The 22,895-nt window shown below is 44.6% G+C and overlaps 1 protein-coding gene across 3 annotated transcripts in view; it reads left to right on the top strand.

The window, feature by feature from the left end:
- Positions 1-4,448: 4,448 nt before the first annotated feature.
- LOC119437611 (probable medium-chain specific acyl-CoA dehydrogenase, mitochondrial) overlaps positions 4,449-22,895 on the top strand; it is a 241,958-nt gene continuing 223,511 nt past the window's right edge. For 2 of the 3 annotated variants that reach the window (XM_037704610.2, XM_049660744.1), the window contains exon 1: positions 4,449-4,606. In XM_037704610.2, the coding sequence (XP_037560538.1) occupies positions 4,586-4,606 (21 nt within the window). In that variant the 5' untranslated portion in view covers positions 4,449-4,585. The remainder of the gene's footprint in view (positions 4,607-22,895) is intronic. The other variant, XM_037704609.2, reaches the window with a different exon arrangement.

A 22,895-nucleotide genomic window follows, 5' to 3' on the forward strand; every position in this document is an offset into this window, starting at 1 on the left:
AGCTAGCCTCCTCAGCGTCGGCTAAACTGGCGAAGTGCGTCTCGTCCAAATAACACCAACGTTTGCACTCCTCGCACTGCACCAGCTCGTCATCACCCCTGTCCTTCCTAGCCTGCCGCTCCATTGTCCACCCGTCCACCTAACGAGAAAGCCCAATAAAATACCTTAACAAAGCCCCACGGTCAGCTGTACGGCAAACTCGCTATCCGGCTACCTCCGCTAGCTTCCCTAACGCGGTTTAAAACTGCCGCTTTTTACACTGCTTTCACCATGCAACACGTGCGCCACAACCCGCTTCCAAAAAAAAAAATTAAAAAAAATTGAACTATTCGCTACCTACTAACGTCCTACCAAACTAACCAAGAAACTAAAAAAGCATGAAAAACAATATATATATATATATATATATATATATATATATATATAGCTCGGGTACCCTAACACTTCTATCAACCAAATAAGAAAAAACAAAAATTGAACTTATTCACTGCTCCTGCTGCGCTGAGCTCCACTCGGCCACGACCGTCCTGTTCGGCTTCACTCGAGAGAGCGGTTCCCAAGCCCGGACTGCCCCCTGTGTGGCGGTTATGCGGACTTCGAGCATGTCCTGTGGGGCTGCGCCTCTGCCGGTCCCCCTTTCACCCAAGAGGAAATGATAACGCTTATTAAGGCCCAAGATCAGACCTCCAAAATCCTGGCAGTCCAGAGGGCCCGCGAGAGGGCCGTCAGGTTTGACCTGGTGGTCCCCGAGTGGGCCTAGCCAGGTGACGTCGAGTTTACTCGCGTCTATCGTGGACCAAATAAACTTCACTCACTCACTCACTCACTCACTCACTCACTCACTCACTCACTCACTCACTCACTCACTCACTCACTCACTCACTCACTCACTCACTCACTCACTCACTCACTCACTACAAACCGCGTAACTCTCGCGGCTCGTTCACTTGGTATATATACCAAAGTATAGTGTGGAAAGGAACAAATGTGTGACTAAGATGACTGATGGGTCATGGCATTAGTAACTTGACATACTTGCACTCACGTCACGATTAACGATAACAATATGACGTGTGGTCATTTGACGACGGCCAGAAATCCCTCTGGTGCTGTGGGTGTGACGATAAAAACGTGTTGAATGCCAATCTCGATCTCAATTAACGTGTCGAACTTACCCATGTATCATGAAGAACTGATAGCACAGGTGATAATAGTAATGATAAATTCCGGTGTTTTTCATCCAGAAATCAGAATATGGCTGAGACGCCGTATTGGAGGACTCCGGTAATTTCGACCGCCTAGGGTTCTTTAACGGGCACCTATAATATCTATGTACACGGGTGTTTCATGCATTTCGCCTCCATCGAAATGTAAGCCGCCATGGCCGGGAATCGAACCCGCGTCCTCGAGCTTAGCAGTACAATCTACCAAAGCTACTAAGCTACCACGGCGTGTTGGTAAAGGGTACGCGAGAAATATACGCGGCAAAAAAACAAGACAAACCAAAATAAATGAAACGCTAACAGTGCAACATTGTGTACGTATGCCTCATTTCATAATTACGAGCGAACGTCAGAAAACGAACGTGATGCATTACGGATGTGCAACTCGTTTTTCGCCTTCTTGTGTTGCAAGAGCGCAAACACTAAGTGAATGTTAACATGAAAGTAACTTTAGGAATATTTATTGCGTATGCTCGTTGGTTCGTGCACAGCAAATATACTTACTGATCAATAACTACGTACTTGTAGTTACGTAATGAAAGAGGCAACAAATCACCAGAACATAAACTTTTCAGTTCTTGCTGTTATTGAAGGTAACTATTTTAGGGATATGTAGAATCAATAGCGATATTTGTAGTCCATCAAAGACAGTAATTTTCAAGACAACTTTTCACTCAATATAATGCGAGCACAAACATCGTCACGCGCCATGAATGATTGTTAGTTTACGTAAAAAATCACACGTTACGCATTAACTATGATATAATGACAAGTTACATGTTCGTAATTTCAGAGAGGATTCACGGATTATTAAAACAAGGCTATTGCAGTAACAACTTTTACATAACAAATTAGTAAATGGCTAGGCCAGTAGTAGCTATCTATTCATTTCAATGTAGAAAAAAATGTTTGTTTAGCTATACTGGCTGGATCGAATGGCTTTTCTTTCGAATGTCTGAATTTGAAAAAAGCTTTGATCACGGTGAACCTTAAGGTACATCATGCGCGAAGTTTGTATTGAAGAGAGAGCGTACAGCAAGAATTGTTCGTGTACGCAATCTCTGAACCGAAACAAGCCAACAAAAAATGTCACAGTTTCGCCCTAAGGGCGAAGCAATGAATGCGATAGCAACACAGCAATGTCATACGAAGTAAGGTGAGCGGCTTTGGTAGCAATATGAATTGTAGTAAACATGAGCTGATTAAGTAAGCAGGTGTGCTGCGGCATAAGTAGACCGACATGAAGAGAGACTCGATGACCACGAGAAGGCGCGTGTGAAACGGTGGTGTTGATGAGAAGCGCTTCCCCCGCGCCCCCTCCGGCGCTGGCTTCCCGCTGCCTTGCTTGCGCGTGGGTGATTGAGTGCGTTCGCTCTCCGTGATAGCGCGCGTCCCCGCACGCTTCCGCTCGGGCATACGGCGCGCGGCGAAGATTTTACCTATAGGGAACCTCACGGCGACGGCAGAAACCCGGTAGAAGTGTCCATATAATTGCTAACGCAATAATATTGAGCCAGTGGCGCACCGACGGGGGGGGGGGATTCGGGGGTTGTAACCCCCCCCCCCTGAGGCCGACTTAACCCCCGGTTATGTTTAACCCCTTTTCTTTCCTTACGCATTTGAGTACTGCAACTAAGATGTAAGATGCGCAATCGTCTGCACACTCGCAAAAAGCGCATTTTTTGACAATTTCCCGTGAAGAAATCGAAATTAGTGCTGTTTAGATGGTATTGGCAAACTGTCAACCCCCCCCTGGCAGAGATCCTGGGTGCGCTACTGTATTGAGCCGTTAGGGCCGTCTTTGCTCTTTCTCTTGCTTTCCTTACACCTTGTTACTCTGCTCTGTTCATAATAAACTATTGTCGTGGCTAAAAAATATTCGAATAAATACATATGCATATAGCTGTAAGCCAATACTGACTGTGAGCGAAAAGTGCGTAATGGTGAGCGAAGTGGTCACTGCATATGCGTATTTCACTTGACTACGCGAATAATTTCCTTTTTTCGTTACTCTTATTCTTGCAAGCATGGTGATATTGCCCGCGTACCGATGCGAATAACGTTTCTTTTTTTACGTTCTTTCCTTGCGCGGGCTCATTTAGCGCGTTTCTACGCACTCACAGTTACCGTAATACCGTTGCCGAACTCTAACACCGGAGCTAGGCCGCGCTGATGAGTTTGATCCGTTAGTTTTTGCATGCCCAAGCACGAAGAAACGCTTAAAGATGGGTAAGCTCCATGCAGCACCACACTGCGGAAGTTAAATAGAGTTTAAGTGATTTGCGTGGAAAATGAACGCAAAAAACTACAGCGCGAAGCAGACGACCCTCACTTCCCACGCGCTTCGCGAGCGCGAAAAGCCCACGAGTCCGGAGCAGCAGCGGCGCGGCGCGGCAGTTCACACAAACAGGCCCTCGCCGGAGCCGGCGCTTTGGACACTCTACTCTAATTTTGGTGAGCAGCCCAGTGTGGCCAGCATGATGTTTTCTATACCGCTAACCTTGGGCGATGTTACGGTCGGTATTTAGTCTCGCGCCTCGAGGGCCCAGCTGCCCTGGAAAATGAATTACGCTTCCGGGCAGCGTATTTCTATTTGCGCCCACGCACAGTGCTCGACCGCTGGCGCTACGCTGCGCCGCTCGCGCGTACCGCGTTTTTAGGTGGTTTCTTTAGCCGAGGGCGCTCGAACGCAATCATATGGTTCGCATGAATGCATGTCTTTGAAGCGTGGCTGTATGGCTGAGTGGTTACGGCGCTCACTTCTAGATGATGCGTGTTCGAATCACGCCCTGGCTAGTATTTCTTTTTTTTCTTTCTTAATATCATGCTTCTCCTTTTTTTTCCCCCCTCTCTGTTTGCCAGCGCGGTCGGTTGAACCCCGGTGCCACGGCGGAAGCCGTGGTGGCACTTTCCAATTCTAGGCAACGTTTTTAGATTACTTTAGATATCTAAAAACGTTGATTCTGGGTCACTCTAGATACCATAATCGTTCTACTGTTGCCATTCTTCAACGCTGTGTTTCGTCGCACTCGAGACTCTGAAAATACCTGTAAGTCGTGGATATCAGTGCTTAATAAAATAAATAATTGCAAATCACGTCTTGAAATATTTTACTTCTGCAAGCAGGTCACGGCAAAATGCGTAAGTACGTTTATTTATCCTTTACATCACGCTATGAACGATCATTCTCCTTGTCTGGCAACCGTGAGCCGTGCGAGCGTCCTTGTGCTACTTGTGCTTTGCGCCGCGGCGCAGCGCCAAGGTCCAAGAGTCCGCAGTTGCCGTCGTCCCCGCAGTCGTGATTTTCCTCGTATTGGCATCCTGCGCCAGCTGTGTCGCTAAGATTGGCCGTGTCTACCAAGATGGCGGCAAGAGTTACGAAGGTGAGTAGTTCGTCGGTGGCACGTGAGTGACAAACTGTGCCGTGATCGGTATAGGCCACAACCCAAAACCGACCCAAAACAGTGTCGCGAGTCACCTACAAGGAGGACGGCATCCAGCTCCGATGCGACGCACCCAGTATAGTGCGGCGAGGTAGTGAGTTCTAGAGCATTGAAGCCTCCACAGTTTTTGATGGTCACGGAGAAGCGTTCGCTGCTCCTTGTTCATCAGCTGTCATGTGCGTCACAACCCGGATGTTACTTATCGGTGCGCAACTCTTGACCTTCACTAGCCTGCCTCGAGGCAAGTTTTTGTCCAAGTGGAGGCATTCCATTTGATCAACATGTAGCGTTTTGTGTGTTTATTTGTTTTGCCTGGTTTTTGATGCTGTTATTTCGTGGCCAGTGGTTATAAGTGTGAGCGATCATTATTTGTGCCAGGAGGTTGGTAAAATGCGAGAGCACAAAAGGAAAGACGCAAAACGACAAAAAAAAGAAACAAAAAAAACAAAAAAACGCGTATAGTTGTTAAAGAAGCATCTTACGGAGGGAAAAAAAAGTTGCGTAACCAGCTGAACCTCGTAATTCTTTCCTAAGTTTATAAAATTCCCTGTATGTTCAGCAGAGCCTTTTTTGGTTAATTGCGTGTGCTTTCGTGATGTTTTCATTGTTGGTCCACTGTGGCTGCTGGATACGGTGGTATAACCATAATTCTTTTTTTCAATCTCTGCCTGAGTACACATATGTACTATCGACCAAAAAAGTTTACGGAACAAGGGATCTGACAAAAAGCTGAATATCTCCGCAGCCTCAAAACGCAGCCTGGTATTCCTATTTTCAACCTCTACTGGTACATGCGAACAACATTGTGATGTACGGTTTTACTGGACACTTTTAAAGGCTGCTCGGATATTTAGCGTTTTCAGAGATCCCGTGGTCCATAAACATTTTTGGTCGATAGTCCACAGTGAGGAACATACATTTTTTGTTTTGTACCTGACACATTAATACAATTTCATGCTGCAACTTGGAACAGGGGAAACTCCCGATCATATTGAAGTCTACAAGCCTACTTTGTGATTGGGATACAAATAGCAAGAAGGAAATGTTTGTTATTAAAAATGGTTGGAGCACACATTGCTCTTAAGCCATGAACAGCAGCTTACTGTTATTGTAGAAAAATCTACTGCTTTCTGCCTATATGAAGCCTAACAGAGGAACTTGACAACTAAAGTATAAACCGCATGCACGCGATCTTGCGCGCGACAAGCAACGCGATGGAGATGGCTGTCGCGATCGTTCGTCGCCTACAAATCGTACCGCATGCAAGCGACGACTTTGAGCGACGTCTCCCCGGTGTTGCCGGTATGAGGGCAGCAAATACTCGCTGAAACTGGCATGATGCTTGCTTTATTAATTTAAGTTGATGTGTTTAAGTGTAAAGAGCACCATAAATATTTCTTAAGGTCTTGCACTACATTATTATCCTTGCATGTATCAAAATCTAGTCGTTGACTTGTTCCGTGCGACAATCGATAGTGCTTGACTGATGTATATCCAGTTCCGGCTCCGCGCTATTGGCTAGTCGCCCGGAAGACGAGCGACGAATTCTAGATTTCTAGAACCGAGCGATTGAACGAAAAGACCGAGCGATCTGTTCGCGCGACAGTCCGTTTCGTCGCTCGAAGTCGTCGCTCGTCGCCATCGCGCACAAAATCGCTCTGATGCGGTTTGGGCTTAAGGACACGACCCTTCGTATTACAAAAAAGAAAAATGTGGGCACACTGGTAGAGGTACGGCAGGCTTAAAGCAACACCAGCTAGAACAAGTTTCTGCGACGCTGCATATCAACCAGAGGCAATCGAAAGAATGCGTTTGGCCGTCATGGTTGTCCATGCTGGTATGCAAGCACATGGCTTGCGTTCCAGTGCAGCCGTGGCTCGTTAAATGCTGTGGACTTTTGTCTAATATAGGGTGCCTTGATACCAAGCCCGGCTTTCAGTGTGTTGTCTCTTCCAGTGAAATATTGGTTTTCACCTCCGCCACACCACCTTGGAGTATATACGAAAGCCGTCGTGATTTTATTGGAGTCATACCCATTCACGTGGGAAAAGTAATTCAGAAACAGCAGTTTGGTTACAGAAAGTGTTTGCTTTTTAAGAATCAGAAAAAAGGTTTTAAATACAATTGAGCATTTAATAGGAAGGTTTATTGAGGAGGTTCTACCTAAATGTCAACAGAGAAATTGTTCTTACAATTTAATAACTGCAGCAATTATGAAGAGTCTGTTGCACGTAATTGTGAAACTACTGATCATAGGGAATACATACACCATGCACACATACACACATAAACGTGTGCAAGCACATACATACGCACACAAATACACTTGCACAGATACAAACACACACGCATGCCCATGCACTTTCTGCTATACTTTACGTATCTGCCTGCATGAAATCTTCACCAGACTTTTCACATTCAGAGATGCTAATAGCGTGAATATGCTTCTTGAAGCAAAGTTACTGCGACTGTAAATTGGTGCATTTCCTCCAGCACGGCGCTAAATCCACAGCATGCACTCATCACTACCACAGGACATCATGGCGGCATTGTGCTGAGGCCTTAAACTTGTTCTAGGTGGTGTTGCTTAAAGCTAATCAAACATAAAGCAGTAGGTGGTGAAGATAAAGCCAAAGTGCAAATTTATATGTAGTGCCAATTAGTTAAAAGCATTTACAATGTGTGGGATAGCTAGCATAAGGAGGCTAAGGACACTGGCGAGTATGGTAGTGATGACGAGGAAGTAAACAGGATGGGTGTTCCACTCACAACTGGGCCCAACTGCAGCTTAGCCTTCTGCAGCATAACTCAAGCCTGTCTCCAACTTTCCTCATGCATGCATATGCACTACAAGGTTCAGCTGGGTCCAGTTGCGAGTGTAGTGCCCTTTTATTGTGTGTTGCGCTAACATACAATGAACCAACTAGCCTAGTTGTCCGTTTGTAAAGAAATGCTACTTTTAGCATTAAGAACAGCAAATGGTGGTAGCTCCTGCTCTAGCTGACGAAATTAAGTGCAACAAGTGGAGTCTGGTAGCTTGTGTAGAACACATACGTGGTGTTCTATTTGGCCGAGGACGGGAGAATGCTGGCATTAAATTTAGGTTTATTGGCGCTTGGGACCCTCTTCTGCATATCCTCTTGTAATTCTACTTTGAAAAAAAAAATGTTTGATTGATTGATGTATTTATAGAGTGCAGCCCATTGTAAGTCAAGGCAAGAGTGTTGACAGTGAAGCTTGTCAGTTGCAATCGGCACGTGTACCGTCGTCTTGTGTATGACTTGCAGTGCATGAGCCAGGTCTGCCTCTGGGAAGTACTTGTAGCACAAATGTTGGGAGGTTTTTGCGATTCCAGCAATGTTGTCTGCTCCTCAGATGTATCAGTGAGCAATAATACACTGGCCTGGAGTGCAACTTTCTGTGGTTAGCATGGTGCGCTTTGTCATTGCGCACCATTGCTCCTTGGTGTATTATATTGATTGATATGGAGTCCAGATGTGTACCACAGTGGTGGCCTAACAGTAGAGCTTCTACCTCATATGCAGGAGGTACCGAGTTCAAATCGCGGTGCTGCTGGGAACCCACTGGTTTTTTTATAATGGGTAGAATTGGGGGGGGATCTCTGGCCTGGTGCTCGACTCTCGTGGGGGTTAACATCACGAAAGGGGACCCAATAGAGATTTCACAAGTTGTCTCTGGGCGCCTCTTGTCCAACCACAGACGGCCTTGTTGAAGAGCATCCGCTGCGGCTGTGGAAGGCAAGTGCTGCCGCTGGGTACCTACCAGTAAAATAGGTACAAGCACGCTCCCAGCCTGGTGCTCGGCCATTATGGGATCTCATCGCTTGGAAAGCCCGAAGGCGTCTCCACCTCAATAGGTGCATTTGGGGGCGCCACATGGGAAATTGTCGCCATGCGAGTGGCCCAAACATCCCTTTTTTTGTGCTAACGAGAGTTTTGATGGGAAGTTAGGGTGCAGGTTCCTTTTCCAAGCGTATAACCCTTGAAGGAAGCCTAATGCCAGGCCGGAGTACCCTTGTGACCATTTGAACCAGTGGGTGCCCAGCGGCGGTGGGAATTGAACCCACCACCTCCCGCAGCTGAGGCGGGCGGTCTACAACTAGGCCACGATGACGCCAGCCAGACTACACCAATGGCTTCGCCAGCCCTGGTTTGTGCTGGTGCCTTGTGTCAGCGAGATCCTGCCATGTTCAGCGGCACCGATGATGACGACGTCGAAGATTGCGACGTCGAAGATTGGCTGTCATCATATGAAAGAGTGAATGCCCACAAGAGGGATGATACCACAAAGCTCACCAACGTTGTCTTTTATTGAACGGGTGTTGCCAATCTGTGGTTTAGAAACCACGAAGCCAATCTTTGCACGTGGGCCGGCTTCAGGTCGAGCTTCTCATAAGTCTTTGGCTGACCTGCTGTGAGCATACTTCATGCAGAATGTCCACGAAGCCCGGTCCCAGCAACTTGGTGAGACGTTCACCACCTTTATAGAGGACAGAGGAACATGAGTTTATTAATTTTATTTTGTGATTTGTTTTTGCCCCGAGGCGTGCAGTCAAAGTGCTGCCTATAGAAACCGTCAGGAGTTCAAAAAAGCCTAGCAGCCCATTTGCATATATTCTCCATGACTTGCCTATTGAGCGGCAAACGAATGCAGGCAGCCGGACCGAGCAGCAAGTGTTCGTTATTGCTTACGACGTGATCGTGTGAGCCAGTAGCGCACCCAGAATCTCTGCCAGGGGGGGGTTGACAGTTTGCCAATACCATCTAAACAGCACTAATTTCAATTTCTTCACGGAAAACTGTCAAAAAATGCGCTTTTTGCGAGTGTGCAGACGATTGCGCGTCTTACATCTTAGTTGCAGCACTCAAATGCGCAAGGAAAGAAAAGGGGTTAAACAAAAGGGGGGGTTAAGTCTGCCTCAGGGGGGGGTTACAACCCCCGAAACCCCTGCCGTCGGTGCGCCACTGGTGTGAGCAGCACTTCAGATTGAATATTCTTGTATCTTGAATGTCTGAATATTATATGGTATTGCTGCATTTCATCACCGACTCTCACTTCAGGAATCCAGAGCAGCAGGCATCTCTCTTAAACTGCTTTAACCTGTCCTGCCATTTGCGTCTTTCACAGCATAACTGCATCCGCTGTGGCACAAAAGCTTCACGGTCCATGCCTTGTTACCTTATGCTAAATTTTTACAAAATGTTCTAGGAGCCGCAGCACTCTTTTAAGACATCAATAAAGCTGCAAAATGATCTTTTACCTGCCTTTCTGTCGATATCATTTACTCTCTGGTCTTTTTAAAGGAGAAACGAAGTTTTCTTCTTAGCTTATTCTGGTACCACAAGCACGCAACAGTTTATTCCTTTACTATACCATCATGATGTACTGACGAAAACATGTTGCAAGCGATCAAAAAGGCTTGGTGCATTGATAATGTCTCTGTGTGCCAACGCAGCCGGAGTACTGCAACTGCACCATGGCGGCAGTGGTGTAGCGCAACTTGCTGCGAGATTGGTCGATTATGGCTGAAATCGGATTCCTTTATTTCACATTTCTTCCGCTCAAAGAAAAAAACAAAATGCTTGAACAGGAACAAAAAAGCTACAACATAAGTAGCTTTATGGAGTTCCTGCCCATGTCCTGTCATGGAGGACAATGAGCAAACATATACATTCCTACAAGTGAAACCTCAAAACGCGTTCATAAGATGAATAAAACAAAGATCGCTTTCATGTGAAGCATGTGTGTTAGACTTATAAACAATACACAGGCATACGTAAATTCAAGTTCAAGTTTATTCACATTTTTTTTTGCGTACATGATAACATCATTAGTGATCTTCTTTCATTCGGTGGTCCCATAGTTAAGAAACTGTCAGCGGGACCACCTAATACTATACATATCAAGTATAGATTGCAGCATGACATAAAAATGAGTACATAAGCAATAAATATTAACAGAGAAGCTAGGGGAAACACAATAACAGAAAAGTAAAAGCAAACAAGTGAAATAAAGAAGACATTGGTATAATTTATGACAATATACAACAGTTAGTGTATGCTGGAAAACATATGCAACTGAAAAAAAAAATGTCACAGTTTCGCCCTAAGGGCGAAGCAATGAATGCGATAGCAACAGAGCAATGTCATACGAAGTAAGGTGAGCGGCTTTGGTAGCAATATGAATTGTAGTAAACATGAGCTAATTAAGTAAGCAGATGTGCTGCGGCGTAAGTAGACCGACATGAAGAGAGACTCGATGACCACGAGAAGGCGCGTGTGAAACGGTGGTGTTGATGAGAAGCGCTTCCCGTGGGCAGCGCGTGCGAAGGAACACACCTGTAGCGCTGCACTGCCGATCCGGGCAGCATTGCATGTGTAGCGTGCGTTGGAAAATGTGGCCCGACTATTACTAACTGAATGAACAAGCGTGGTGTGAGCGCGCACAAACAAACATGAATAGATCACACTGAATGACCACAGACGACTGTCAAAACGCTGGCAGCAAGCGCAGCCGCTGCAGCCAGCGGGCGAAGAAGCGTGCGGTCTATCGCTTCAACGGAAACTGAGCGGCGAATGCACAGCGCATAAAGGTCAGAGCCGTGTGAAGATAAGACACGGTGCGGGCGAGCGACGAGCGCGGCTGTTGGCAGAGTAGAAGTGCTCCCCCCGCTCCCTCCGGCGCTGGCTTCCCGCTTCCTTGCTTGCCTGTGGGAGATTGAGTGCGTTCGCTCTCCGTGATAGCGCGCGTTCCCGCACGCTTCCGCTCGGGCATACGGCACGCGGCGAAGCTTTTATCTATACGGAACCTCACGGCGACGCCGACGGCAGAAATCCGGTTGAAGTGTCCATATAATTGCTATCGCAATAAAAATAGCGGAACTGAGGAACAGAACTACTGTACAGAGCAGTGGCATAATAAGTGAACGCAGAATGAAGCTTCCAGAAGCATTAAAAACAACTATATTTTACATGAATTGCACAGGCATAGTAATGAAAAAGAACCCAGAAGCAACAGGTAATATAAATAAAAGAGGAATGTGAGAAATTAATAATTAGTGCAATTCTTTGTATAACATTGTCTACAGATATTTCTTATTGAGGTATAGAAACAATTCTTTGTATAACATTGTCTACAGATATTTCTTATTGAGGTATAGAAACATGTACTGATGATGACAATTTCGTATGGTATAGAATTCCAAAATGACGGGCCAGAGAAGACAACAGTTAATTTTCCGTAGTTCGAACGCGTGGAAGAAGTAAATTATTGTTTGGAGAAAACCTGGTAAGGTTAGTTAATTTGGAAAAACCGAGCTTAAGGTGTCGTAATGTTTAAGCTTGAAGATAAATAATGATAGCCTTTGTTTCAACAGTTCTGTAATGGTAGAATATTCAGGCTTTGGTACAGTGGTTTCGAGTGCGTGTAAAATATTATTAAAGGTCATTAGTCGGAGCGCTTGATTTTGAAGGCGTTGAAGGGCGTCGAGGGGACAGTAATAAGTGTTACCCCAAGATGATATACAAAAAGAGAGATGGCCCCCGCAGGGGCGTCTGCGCAAGCAGGCGTTTGGTGAGTTGCGCCACCACGTACCCGAGCACACGAGGGTTGCACCCTACCACGTTTAACCGTGCGTGGCTTAGCCGTGTCCGGGGAAAAGGGGATCCTGGGGGTTGAGCCGATGCTGAGTGCTTGGACCTTTATGGCCCCTCGGCGGAGGCAACACACTCCTTTGGCCTCGGCTTCACGTAGACGGCACTCCCGGACTGACCCATCCGGGAGAAATCGGTAGTTACCTTTTCCTATCCTCCTCTCCAACCTTCGTCTTTCTCTCTTACTTTTAATCTTTCCTGTCTTCTCCTCTCTTCTATATTCCTTCCGATCTTCTTGGCAGCGAGGGTTAACCCTGTGTGAGTAGCCTGCCTAGGTTATTTCATATTCGGTTATAGTGGTGACGTACAGCTGGCGTCTGCAGGGCCTATGTTCACAGGCACTGCAGCGTCCCCTAGTAGGACTCCATGGTGGGTCCTACTAATATTTCCCCTAGTAGGACTCCAATATTTGCATGGCTAATTCTTTTCCCGCGCTTTCTGATCGCCCCCAAAAGAGGGGGCGCACCGAAGAAGTTTTTAAATTTTTTGGCCGACAAGTTGAGAACTTTCCACGCTACCACGTGGTACACAGTGAGAAAACTGAAAAGACCGTGAGAGTGATCTCACCCTTTATCGTTGCAAAGACTCTGACAGAGACTATAGGACCAGGTTACAAGGCGACGAGGATGGTCAGCGGTGACCTCCTCCTGGAACTCCGCGATAAGAAACAGCATGATAAACTACAGAATCTAGTGTCGTTTGGAGACTTTCCTGTGACTGTGACCCTGCACCGCACAATGAACACCACCCGCGGTGTTATTTCTGATGACGACCTGTTGGAGCTCACCGAAGGTGAACTTTTGGAAGGATTCAAAGAACAAAATGTTTTGACTGCAAAACGAATCAAGATGAGGCGCGATGGCAAGGAGCTAAAGACAAAACATATAATCCTTACTTTTGGTTCTAGTGTTCTACCCGAGACCATTGAAGCCGGGTACATTAAATTACGTGTCAGGCCATACGTGCCAAACCCTCTTCGATGCTTCAAATGCCAAAGATTCGGCCACAGTTCGCAGAACTGCCGAGGCCGTCAGACTTGTGCGAAATGCAGTGCAACTGAGCATCTCTCTGAATCATGCGAAAACTCTCCGCTGTGTGAACTGTGATGGGGAGCACGCCGCATACTCGCGGTCGTGCCCATCCTGGAAAAAAGAAAAAGAAATTGTAACAATTAAAGTAAAGGAAAATCTAACGACGTTCAAGGAGGCACGCAGGCGGGTATCCTACCTGCCAAAGAAAACCTTTGCCGAAGTGGCGCGTCAAGGGGCAGCGTCGCAACGGCTTCCGGCGGCTGTCCGGCCCACACACAGTGAGCTGGCAGTGACGCCATCTGCCCCCCCGGCTGCTGCAGCTCGCGCTGCTCCGCCAACTCACAAGAAGGGGCCATCGACCTCCGGGCTGGTGGCCTCAAGGGCCTCATCCCTCGAAACGAGGCCTTCCCGTCAAACCAACTGCTCGCAAGAGCGCGTGTCCAGCGCCGCAAGCGCCAAAGGAGCGGCGAGAGTCTCGCGATCGCTCCAAAAAAGAAAAAGCCCGCATCACAGGGCCCGACAAGGGCTCTGTAAGTTAAATTAGTCTCTTTTAAACACACAGCACAAAAAACACTTCCAACATGAATACACTAATACAATGGAACGTCGGAGGACTCCTACACAACCTCGATGATGTCAAAGAAATCCTACACAGGTTTAATCCTAAGGTGCTGTCTGTTCAAGAGACACACCTTAAATCTACACAATCAAACTTTCTCCGGCAATATGCCATTTTTCGTAAAGACCGCGATGACACAGTCGTGTCTTCCGGTGGTGCGGCTATTGTAGTCGATAGAGGTATTGCCTGCCGGGAATTAAAACTTCGTACGCCCCTGGAGGCAGTTACTGTCCGAGGGGTGTTGTTTGACAAGCTTATCACTGTCAGCTCTATATACATCCCTCCCAATTATCAACTACATAAAACTGAATTTCAAAACTACATAAATGAACTTCCGGAGCCATACATAGTTATCGGAGATTTCAACGCGCATAACACCTTGTGGGGAGACTCGCGTTGTGATGGAAGAGGTCACCTAATTGAAAACTTTCTTTTTTCCTCAGGAGCATGTTTACTTAATAAGAAGGAGCCAGCGTACTACAGCGTGGCGCATAATTCATACTCCTCCATAGATTTGAGTATCGTGTCGAGTACACTAATTCCGTACCTGCAGTGGTCCGTTCTGAAGAACCCCTTTGGGAGCGACCACTTCCCAATAATGCTAAGCTTAACAAAACAAGATGGATGCTCGCCACATGTTTCCTGATGGAAGGTTGACTCTGCTAACTGGCAACTTTTTAAAGAAATAACATATTTAGGCCGGGATGACATTGCCTCTCTTAACATAGACGTTGCTGTGGCGTATACAACAGGTTTTATCACTGACGCTGCAGAAAGGTGCATACAACAAATGGACTAGCTAATAAGCGTCGCCTGCCTTGGTGGAACGAGAAATGCCAAAAAGCACGTAAAAAGCAAAACAAGGCCTGGGGATTGTTTCGCAACTCCCCAACAGCCGAAAACTTGATTAATTTTAAACAAGCAAAATCGCAGGGCAGGAGAATGCGCAGACGTGCTAAAAGAGAGAGCTGGGAAAAGTACATCTCCAGCATAAATTCGTACACCGATGAAATGAAAGTCTGGAATAGGGTAAATAAATTAATAGGTCGGGAGTCACATCCCCTACCCTTAGTAAATAGCCAAGGTGATAGCCTGGAAGACCAGGCGGATAGTCTAGGCAAACACTTCGAATATGTATCGAGTGAATCGCACTATACACAATCTTTCCTGAAGTTCAAAGAACGCGAAGAGCGGCAGCCCCTTAATCGCAAAGGTTCATCAAATGAGGGTTACAACCGATCATTCAGCTTAGCTGAACTTAAAGCATCTCTCGCTTGTTGCAACAACTCGGCCCCAGGTGGCGACCGTATCATCTACGAAATGATTAGGTACTTACACCCCGAAACACTGACAACACTCTTCTCTCTCTTTAATGCCATGTGGGCGGCTGGATATATTCCTTCCTTGTGGAAAGAAGCCATAGTCATCCCGATTCTTAAACAAGGCAAGGACCTGTCTTTAGCTGGCAGCTACAGGCCAATAGCTCTAACAAGCTGCTTGTGCAAGCTGTATGAGAAAATGATAAACCGCGTTTAATCAGTTTCCTCGAAAATAACAAAACACTAGACCCCTTCCGGTGTGGCTTCCGAGAAGGTAGGTCGACAATAGACCACCTTGTTCGCATCGAGGCAAACATCAGAGATGCGTTTATTCATAAACAGTTTTTACTTTCTGTATTTATAGATTTAGAGAAAGCGTACGACACGACATGGCGCTTCGGAATTCTGCGAGATCTTTCTGCGATGGGGGTCCGCGGAAATATGTTAAACACAGTCGAAAGCTACTTGTCTAACCGCACGTTTCACGTAAGAGTGGGCAATGTTTTATCTAGAACATTCACCCAGGAGGCTGGTGTGCCACAAGGGGGTGTGCTTAGTTGCACACTCTTTATTGTAAAAATGAACTCCCTGTATACAGTTATTCCACGCAGCATGTTTTATTCTGTGTATGTTGATGATGTACAGATAGGTTTCAAATCATGCAACATTGCTATCTGCGAACGACAGGTACAGCTTGGATTAAACAAACTGTCTAAATGGGCTGATGTAAATGGATTTAAAATAAATGCAAAGAAAAGTACGTGCATACTTTTCTCAAACAAAAGAGGCATGACACCAGTGCCAAATCTCACGATTAATCAAGAGGAACTATCCGTGAGCAGTGAACATAAATTCCTGGGAATAATTCTAGACTCGAAGCTTACCTTTTTATCCCCCATCTTAAATATTTGAAGGCAAGGTGTCTGAAGATGATGAACCTTTTAAAAATTTTGTCGCGCGCAACATGGGGTAGTGACCGAAAATTCCTCCTGAACTTGTACAACAGTCTTGTCCGCTCACGCCTTGATTACGGAGCTATAATTTATAATTCCGCAACGCCAAGTGCATTAAAAATTCTAGACCCCGTTCACCATCTGGGTATCCGCCTCGCGACCGGTGCTTTCTGAACAAGTCCGATCCAGAGCCTCTACGTAGAGTCGAATCAGTGGTCACTTCATCTGCAGCGTTCATATAGTAGTTTTACATATTTTCTTAGAGTACACGCGAACACTGAACATCCCTCTTATTCAACTATAAACGACATGACCACTGCCACACTCTTCCAAAATCGACCTGCATCGAGAAAACCATTCTCTTTGCGTGTGAGGAATCTTAGTGAGGAAATGGGTGTTCCGTTGCTTGAACACTGTCTTATGGCTCCAGCGAAACTGTTGCCGCCGTGGCAGTGGCAGCTCATAGAGTGTGACACATCGTTCGTAGAGGTCACTAAGCACGCACCAGAGGCACATATCAAAATGCATTTCCTTGAACTCCAGTCCAAGTACACATGCACAGAGTTTTATACAGACGCTTCTAAGTCACGTGACGGGGTGTCGTATGCAGCCGTCGGCCCATGCTTCTCGGAATCCGGTGTACTCTACCTGGAAGCAAGTACCTTTACGGCTGAGGCCTTTGCACTATTGTCAGCTGTAAGCCATATAAGGAAATCTAAACTTCAAAAATCAATCATATTTACAGACTCTCTAAGTGTCGTAAACGCTTTAAAGTCACCCTGTAAACAGAAAAATCCTATACTCATTGAGCTCTATTCCGTACTGTGTAGAGCGAATGTATCTAACCAGCATATCATTATAAGCTGGGTGCCTGGCCATAGAAGCATTGAGGGTAATGTGCTAGCTGACCGAATGGCTACGTCAATAACATCGCACGCTACTAATCCTACAGCTGCTGTTTCTGCAACAGATTTGAAACATTTCTAGCGTAAGAAATTGCGAAGCCATTGGCAACGTCTGTGGGATGCAGAAACAAATAATAAGCTTCACTTGATTAGCCACAGTTAGGTTTCTGGCCATCCGCAACGAGAACACGGTGAACTGATGTCCTATTCTGAGACTGTCCTATTCTGTCGTCTCAGAATAGGTCATACATTTGGCACCCATAGTTTTTTGTTGACCGGGGATGAACCACCAACCTGTGGTAGATGTGGTGAGAGGCTAACCGTCCTCAATGTTCTCCTGGAGTGTCAGATGCCGAAGCAGATAGAAAAAAACATTTCCCTTTAGCTTACCGCTATCATGTCCCTCTGCATCCCAGTATGTTTCTTGGTGAGGAACCGCTGTTTAGCACCAAAGCAGTCCTCGCTTTCTTAAACGACGTGGTACTGCATGTTATAAGCCCAATAAATTCATAGCGCATCCTCCCTCCAGAGGATGCTGCTGTGATAGTAGTTTTGTATAAGCACATGCCTCCAGGCCCTTGTGGTTCAAGGGCTCTGTTAAGGCAGTAGTGCTTCTTTCCAATTACTACATCTTAAATATTTTAAATATCGTGTCATTCTTTCTCAATGCATTCTTCATTTCATAGTACACCTCATTAATCATTGCCATGATTTTAGTGCATGTATATTTTATGCATGTTACAGCGATTATTTTTCGGCCCCTTTACAGCCACACTTCATCTACTTCTCAGAATTCATCGCTCCACTTCACACTCACAAACACTGGCATGGCGCTCTTTGGCCATAACTGGCCCTTGCGCCATAAAACACCACACATAATCAAAAAGAGAGATGGCTATGAATGTAGGAGTGATATAGCGAAAGGATAATGTGTCTCTGAAAATAGTTACGGTATTTAATGATTACATGGATGCCAAAAGAAACTTTCTGTATTAGTGAATGAACGTGAAGATTATATTTTAAATGTTAATCTAAAGTCGCGCCTAAAAACTTTGTGCTGTTAGTAGGCGGTATTTCTTCTTGTCCTATCGTGAGCATCACGGGAGCCACTTTTAATAAGTGTGAATGAAATATTACAAAAGTGGTTATTGATGGGTTAATGTGCATTGAGTTTTTCTTGCACCAAACGCTGACATTATTTAAATCAACATTGAGCTTCTCTTGCAATACGGTGATGTTTTGCGCCTGTTTTCTAAGTAACTTTTTTAAGGTTCAAAGCTGGATCAGTAATTCCGTAAGACTCGAGTTTATGAAAGAGAATGATGTGATTAATAGGGGGGGGGGGGTGTCAAAAGCTTTAGCAAGGTCAACAAAAACTGCACCAAATATAGTGATCCATCATCTATAGCAAGTTTAATTTTGTCCGTGAAACTAATGAATGCCTGGAATACATGGTTGCACTAATAGGAAAACAAGGACATAGAAAGAAAAGTAGGAAACGATAGGTCGGGCACTGAATGGAAGTAGGAAACAATGGTCGGGCATGAATGAATGCCATTTCAGTTGACAACCCTGGACAAAAGCCAGACTGATGGGGAGAGAGTAAGTAAGTCAAACTTTTTTAAATATGACATTAGGCGTTGGACAGAAGCTTTTCGATTACCTAACTAAAAAATGGAAGAATGCAAATTGGACGGTAATTATTAATACATTCATTCTTGAAAACGGGAGTTATCTTTCCGTTTCTTAGGGAGGCTGGAAACGTACCGTTCCTAAACATTTTCTTGATGTTAGCAAGAACAGGCGAAACTGTATCATTTATTAGTTTTAATTCTTGAATCTAAACCCGCCTCGGTTGTTTTTAGTGATGATATGACAGAATGAATTTCTGCACTAGAAGTTGGATATAAAAGGAATGTTGACAGCACAACAAATGGGGAAATGATAGAGGGTGTTGAGTGCTTTCGGTGTATGTAAAATCACCACTAAAAGCGTTAGCGATACCATTTGGTTCAGTATAAGTGTTCGATGCAATGTTATTTTAGTTAATCGCACGTGGGAATCGTTTTTGTTTAGAAACTCTTCAATAAGCTGCCAGTTTCGTTTTAGTGTTACTTCCATTGAGCAATATGTGCTTTTAAAGTAGTTGGATTTTGCACATTTCAAAACTGCCCCAAGTGTATTCGAATATTTCTTAAGTGAATTAGTAGCGTTCTGTTAAATGGTTGACATTTTAGTTTCTTGTGCATTCTATCTTTTTAGAAATACCACATCAACCTATTTGTGATCCACGGATTTCTTCGCGCACGAAACCAACGAGTGATTGGGATGGACGATGTACTCTGTTTTGTGCAATTTATGGAAAAGCTTATGGAAATATTAATTTAACAAAAGATATTGCATAACAATTCCAGAAGTGCGACATATGAACTTTTAAACTGCTAAAACTGCACGTAATTAATGAATGTACAGGATGAGGAATTTCCTAATAAACTCTTTCTCAGTAAAGCTGTATAAGTAATTCCTTGCCTATGTAAGAACTTAAGTAAATGGACCATGTTTCGTGTGTGAGAAAGGTATTAGCCAGTGGTCTCTATTCCGAATATTATATTCATGAGGTTTTCTGAGATTACACAAAACAGAATGATTTTTATTCCATTTCAAACTCTATTTCATGATGAGATTACACTTGCAGAGGAAGCACATTCAGTGTGGCTGTGTGGGTGTCGTAAGAGGTGCTTGCAACATGGTTTTCTTAGGGAATAGAGATTGGTGAACAAGGTATGAGGGACAAATTATAAAGAAACCTTCAATGTAGGCCACAAGCCTGTGCCAAACATTTCGCCACACGATCGACATGTGTGCTCCAGTTCAGCTGCTGATTGAAAGGCACAACTAATGTCTTCACTTCTTTTATACAAGTTGTATATTTTCTGCCCCAAAGTATAGACTTAGGTTGCGATTGACATGTTTTTGCACAGGTGTAACCATTACAGCTTTAGCTTTAATGGCGTTAATTTCTAAACTGTTTATTTTAGTCCATTCTAGTAATGTTTGTAAAGCAGTATTTGCCAAGTAAATTCGTGAACGTTATTCGACTGGAAAAAAATGCCCGGTGTCATCTGCATACATGATGCACTTGGCACGCTCAGTTAGGCTGGTCATGTCATTTACATAAATAATAATAATTAATTTTTAATTATGGTCTTTACTTGCCAAAACCATGATCTGATTATGAGGCACGCCATAGTGGGGGACTTCGGAAATTTGGACCACCTGGGGTTTTTTAACGTGCACCTAAATCTAAGTACACGGGTGTTTTCGCATTTCGCCCCCATCGAAATGCGGCCGCCGTGGCCGGGATTCGATCCCGCGACCTCGTGCTCAGCAGCCCAACACCATAGCCACTGAGCAACCATGACGGGTCATTTACAGAAATATTAAATAGTAGTGGCCCCAGAATGCTTACCACATGTTATATTTATTAAAGAGGGATGTTTTTCATCAATTCCAACACACTGCTTTCTGTGTTTCAAGTACGAGTTCAAAAGGTCAAATGCAGCACCACATAATCCATAATGCTCGAGCTTAACGGACAATATTTTATTATTAATAGAATGCTTTTGAAAAATCAATATATATGCTTAGAGTTCATTTCGGAGTGAGCAACACCAGTTCGGTTGATAACTGCTGTGGGGAGAGTGTTTTTCATAAAAGTATGAAACTTGTTCGTATATACTAAACCTTTAGAGATATTAGCCTCTTAATTTGAGAAGCTATTTCTGTCACTGGACTTGAATTAAACAGTTATCATCATCATTTATTTTCCCTTAAGGACCCCTGTCGGGGTATTACATAAGGGGGGGTTACAGGAGGTAAGAATAGGAATATAGACGTGGTTACAATTTCCTACAGCCTGTGGATTACATTTGAGAACACAACTAAAAAGAAAAAAGGAACACACACACAAAAAAAGGAAAAACTTCGCGGCACACCGAATACAATGCAAAAGCAAGAAAAAAAGAAAAAAGAAAAAAAGAAAAAGCGAAAGAAGGAAAACACAGTACGGTCATTATAAGGTTAGAGTTTGAGGTAATCAGTAAGCAGCCGTTTAAAGATAATGTGGTTACGCTCGCTGACAACTCTATCTGGTAATCTGTTCCACTCTGCGATAGTGCTAGGCAAAAACGATTGATTAAAGGAAGATGTTGAACCATGCAAGCGCTGGATGCTGCAAGAGTTAAAAAGGCGACGAGATGTACGGGTTGGTGGAATAAGAAGCTTTCCATGCAGATGTGGGAAGTTATAATATATTCGATGGAAAAGGCACAGCTTTGCAATTTTCCGACGCAACAACAATGGTTCGAGTCCTAAGGTTGATTTAATCTTACTGATACTTTCTTGGCGGCTGTACCTGGAAGTGATGAATCTAGCGGCACGATTTTGTATTGATTCTAAAGTGTTGATCAAGTAAGCTTGGTGCGGGCTCCAAATAGCTGAGGCGTATTCAAGTTTACTTCGAATGAAAGTTTCATAGGCTAGTTTTCGTGTCGATGGGGGGCACAGGGCCAGGTTGCGTCTGACGTAACCAAGTGATTTAGTAGTGTCGGTAGCCAATTTTGTGATGTGGTCCGTCCAGGTCAACTTGCTGTTAATGGTGATACCGAGATAACGATATGATTGAACGGTGGATAGGGTTGTCGAATTTAGAGAATACTGGTATTCCTTGTTAGAGTGCTTACGGGAGATCCGCATAACTTTACATTTGGAGATGTTAAGTTTCATAAGAGAATTGGAACACCAGGTTTCTATAAATGTAAGTCTTGTTGAAGTATTGCATGGTCGGTTTGGTCCTTGATGCGACGATAAAGTACGCAGTCGTCTGCGAAAAGTCTCATAGAGGATGAAATGCCGTTAGGAAGGTCGTTTATGAAGATGAGAAAGAGAAGGGGATCGAGGACAGACCCTTGTGGTACGCCGGAGATCACGCTAGAAGTGCCAGAGCAATGATTTCCGACAGCTGTGTACTGGAGGCGATTTGTTAGGAAGCAATGAATCCATGACAGTGCGAGAGGGTCGAGATTGAGGCATGAAAGTTTGGCCAAAAGTCGCTGATGGGGAACACAGTCGAATGCTTTGGCAAAATCTAGGTAGATGACGTCAGTCTGAATTGATGAGTCTAAGTTCAGGTGAAGATCAGTAACAAATTCAAAAAGCTGTGTATCGCATGACAAACCAGGCCGGAAACCGTGTTGATTGTGAAAAAAGAAGGAATGATCCCCAAGATGACATGCTATTTGTGAATATATTATATGTTCTAGGAGTTTACAGGCAATGCTTGTTAGAGAAATGGGACGATAGTTAGAAGGATCAGAGCGGCTGCCTGACTTATATACAGGTACCACTTTACTGATTTTCCAGTCATTTGGAAGTGAGCTATCGGTAATGGACTGGGTAAAAATTATTTGTAATATTTGACTGGAAATTTCTTTCGTACCTTTTAGTATCTTAGCAGAGATGTTATCTGGCCCGGGGGCACTAGAAATTTTCAGGTTTTCAATTAGCTTCATAATGCCTTGAGAATTAATGATAATAGGAAGCATGCGGGGGAAACAGTAGTTGGGCAAATCAACGTCCTTTAGTGCAGACTCACGAGTGAAAACAGAACAAAAATATGAGTTGATTACGTCTGACCGCTGATCAAGTGGCACATTTGTACCGTCAGGGTA

This window comes from Dermacentor silvarum, chromosome 1 (assembly GCF_013339745.2).
Source record: "Dermacentor silvarum isolate Dsil-2018 chromosome 1, BIME_Dsil_1.4, whole genome shotgun sequence".
Lineage (NCBI taxonomy): Eukaryota > Metazoa > Arthropoda > Arachnida > Ixodida > Ixodidae > Dermacentor > Dermacentor silvarum.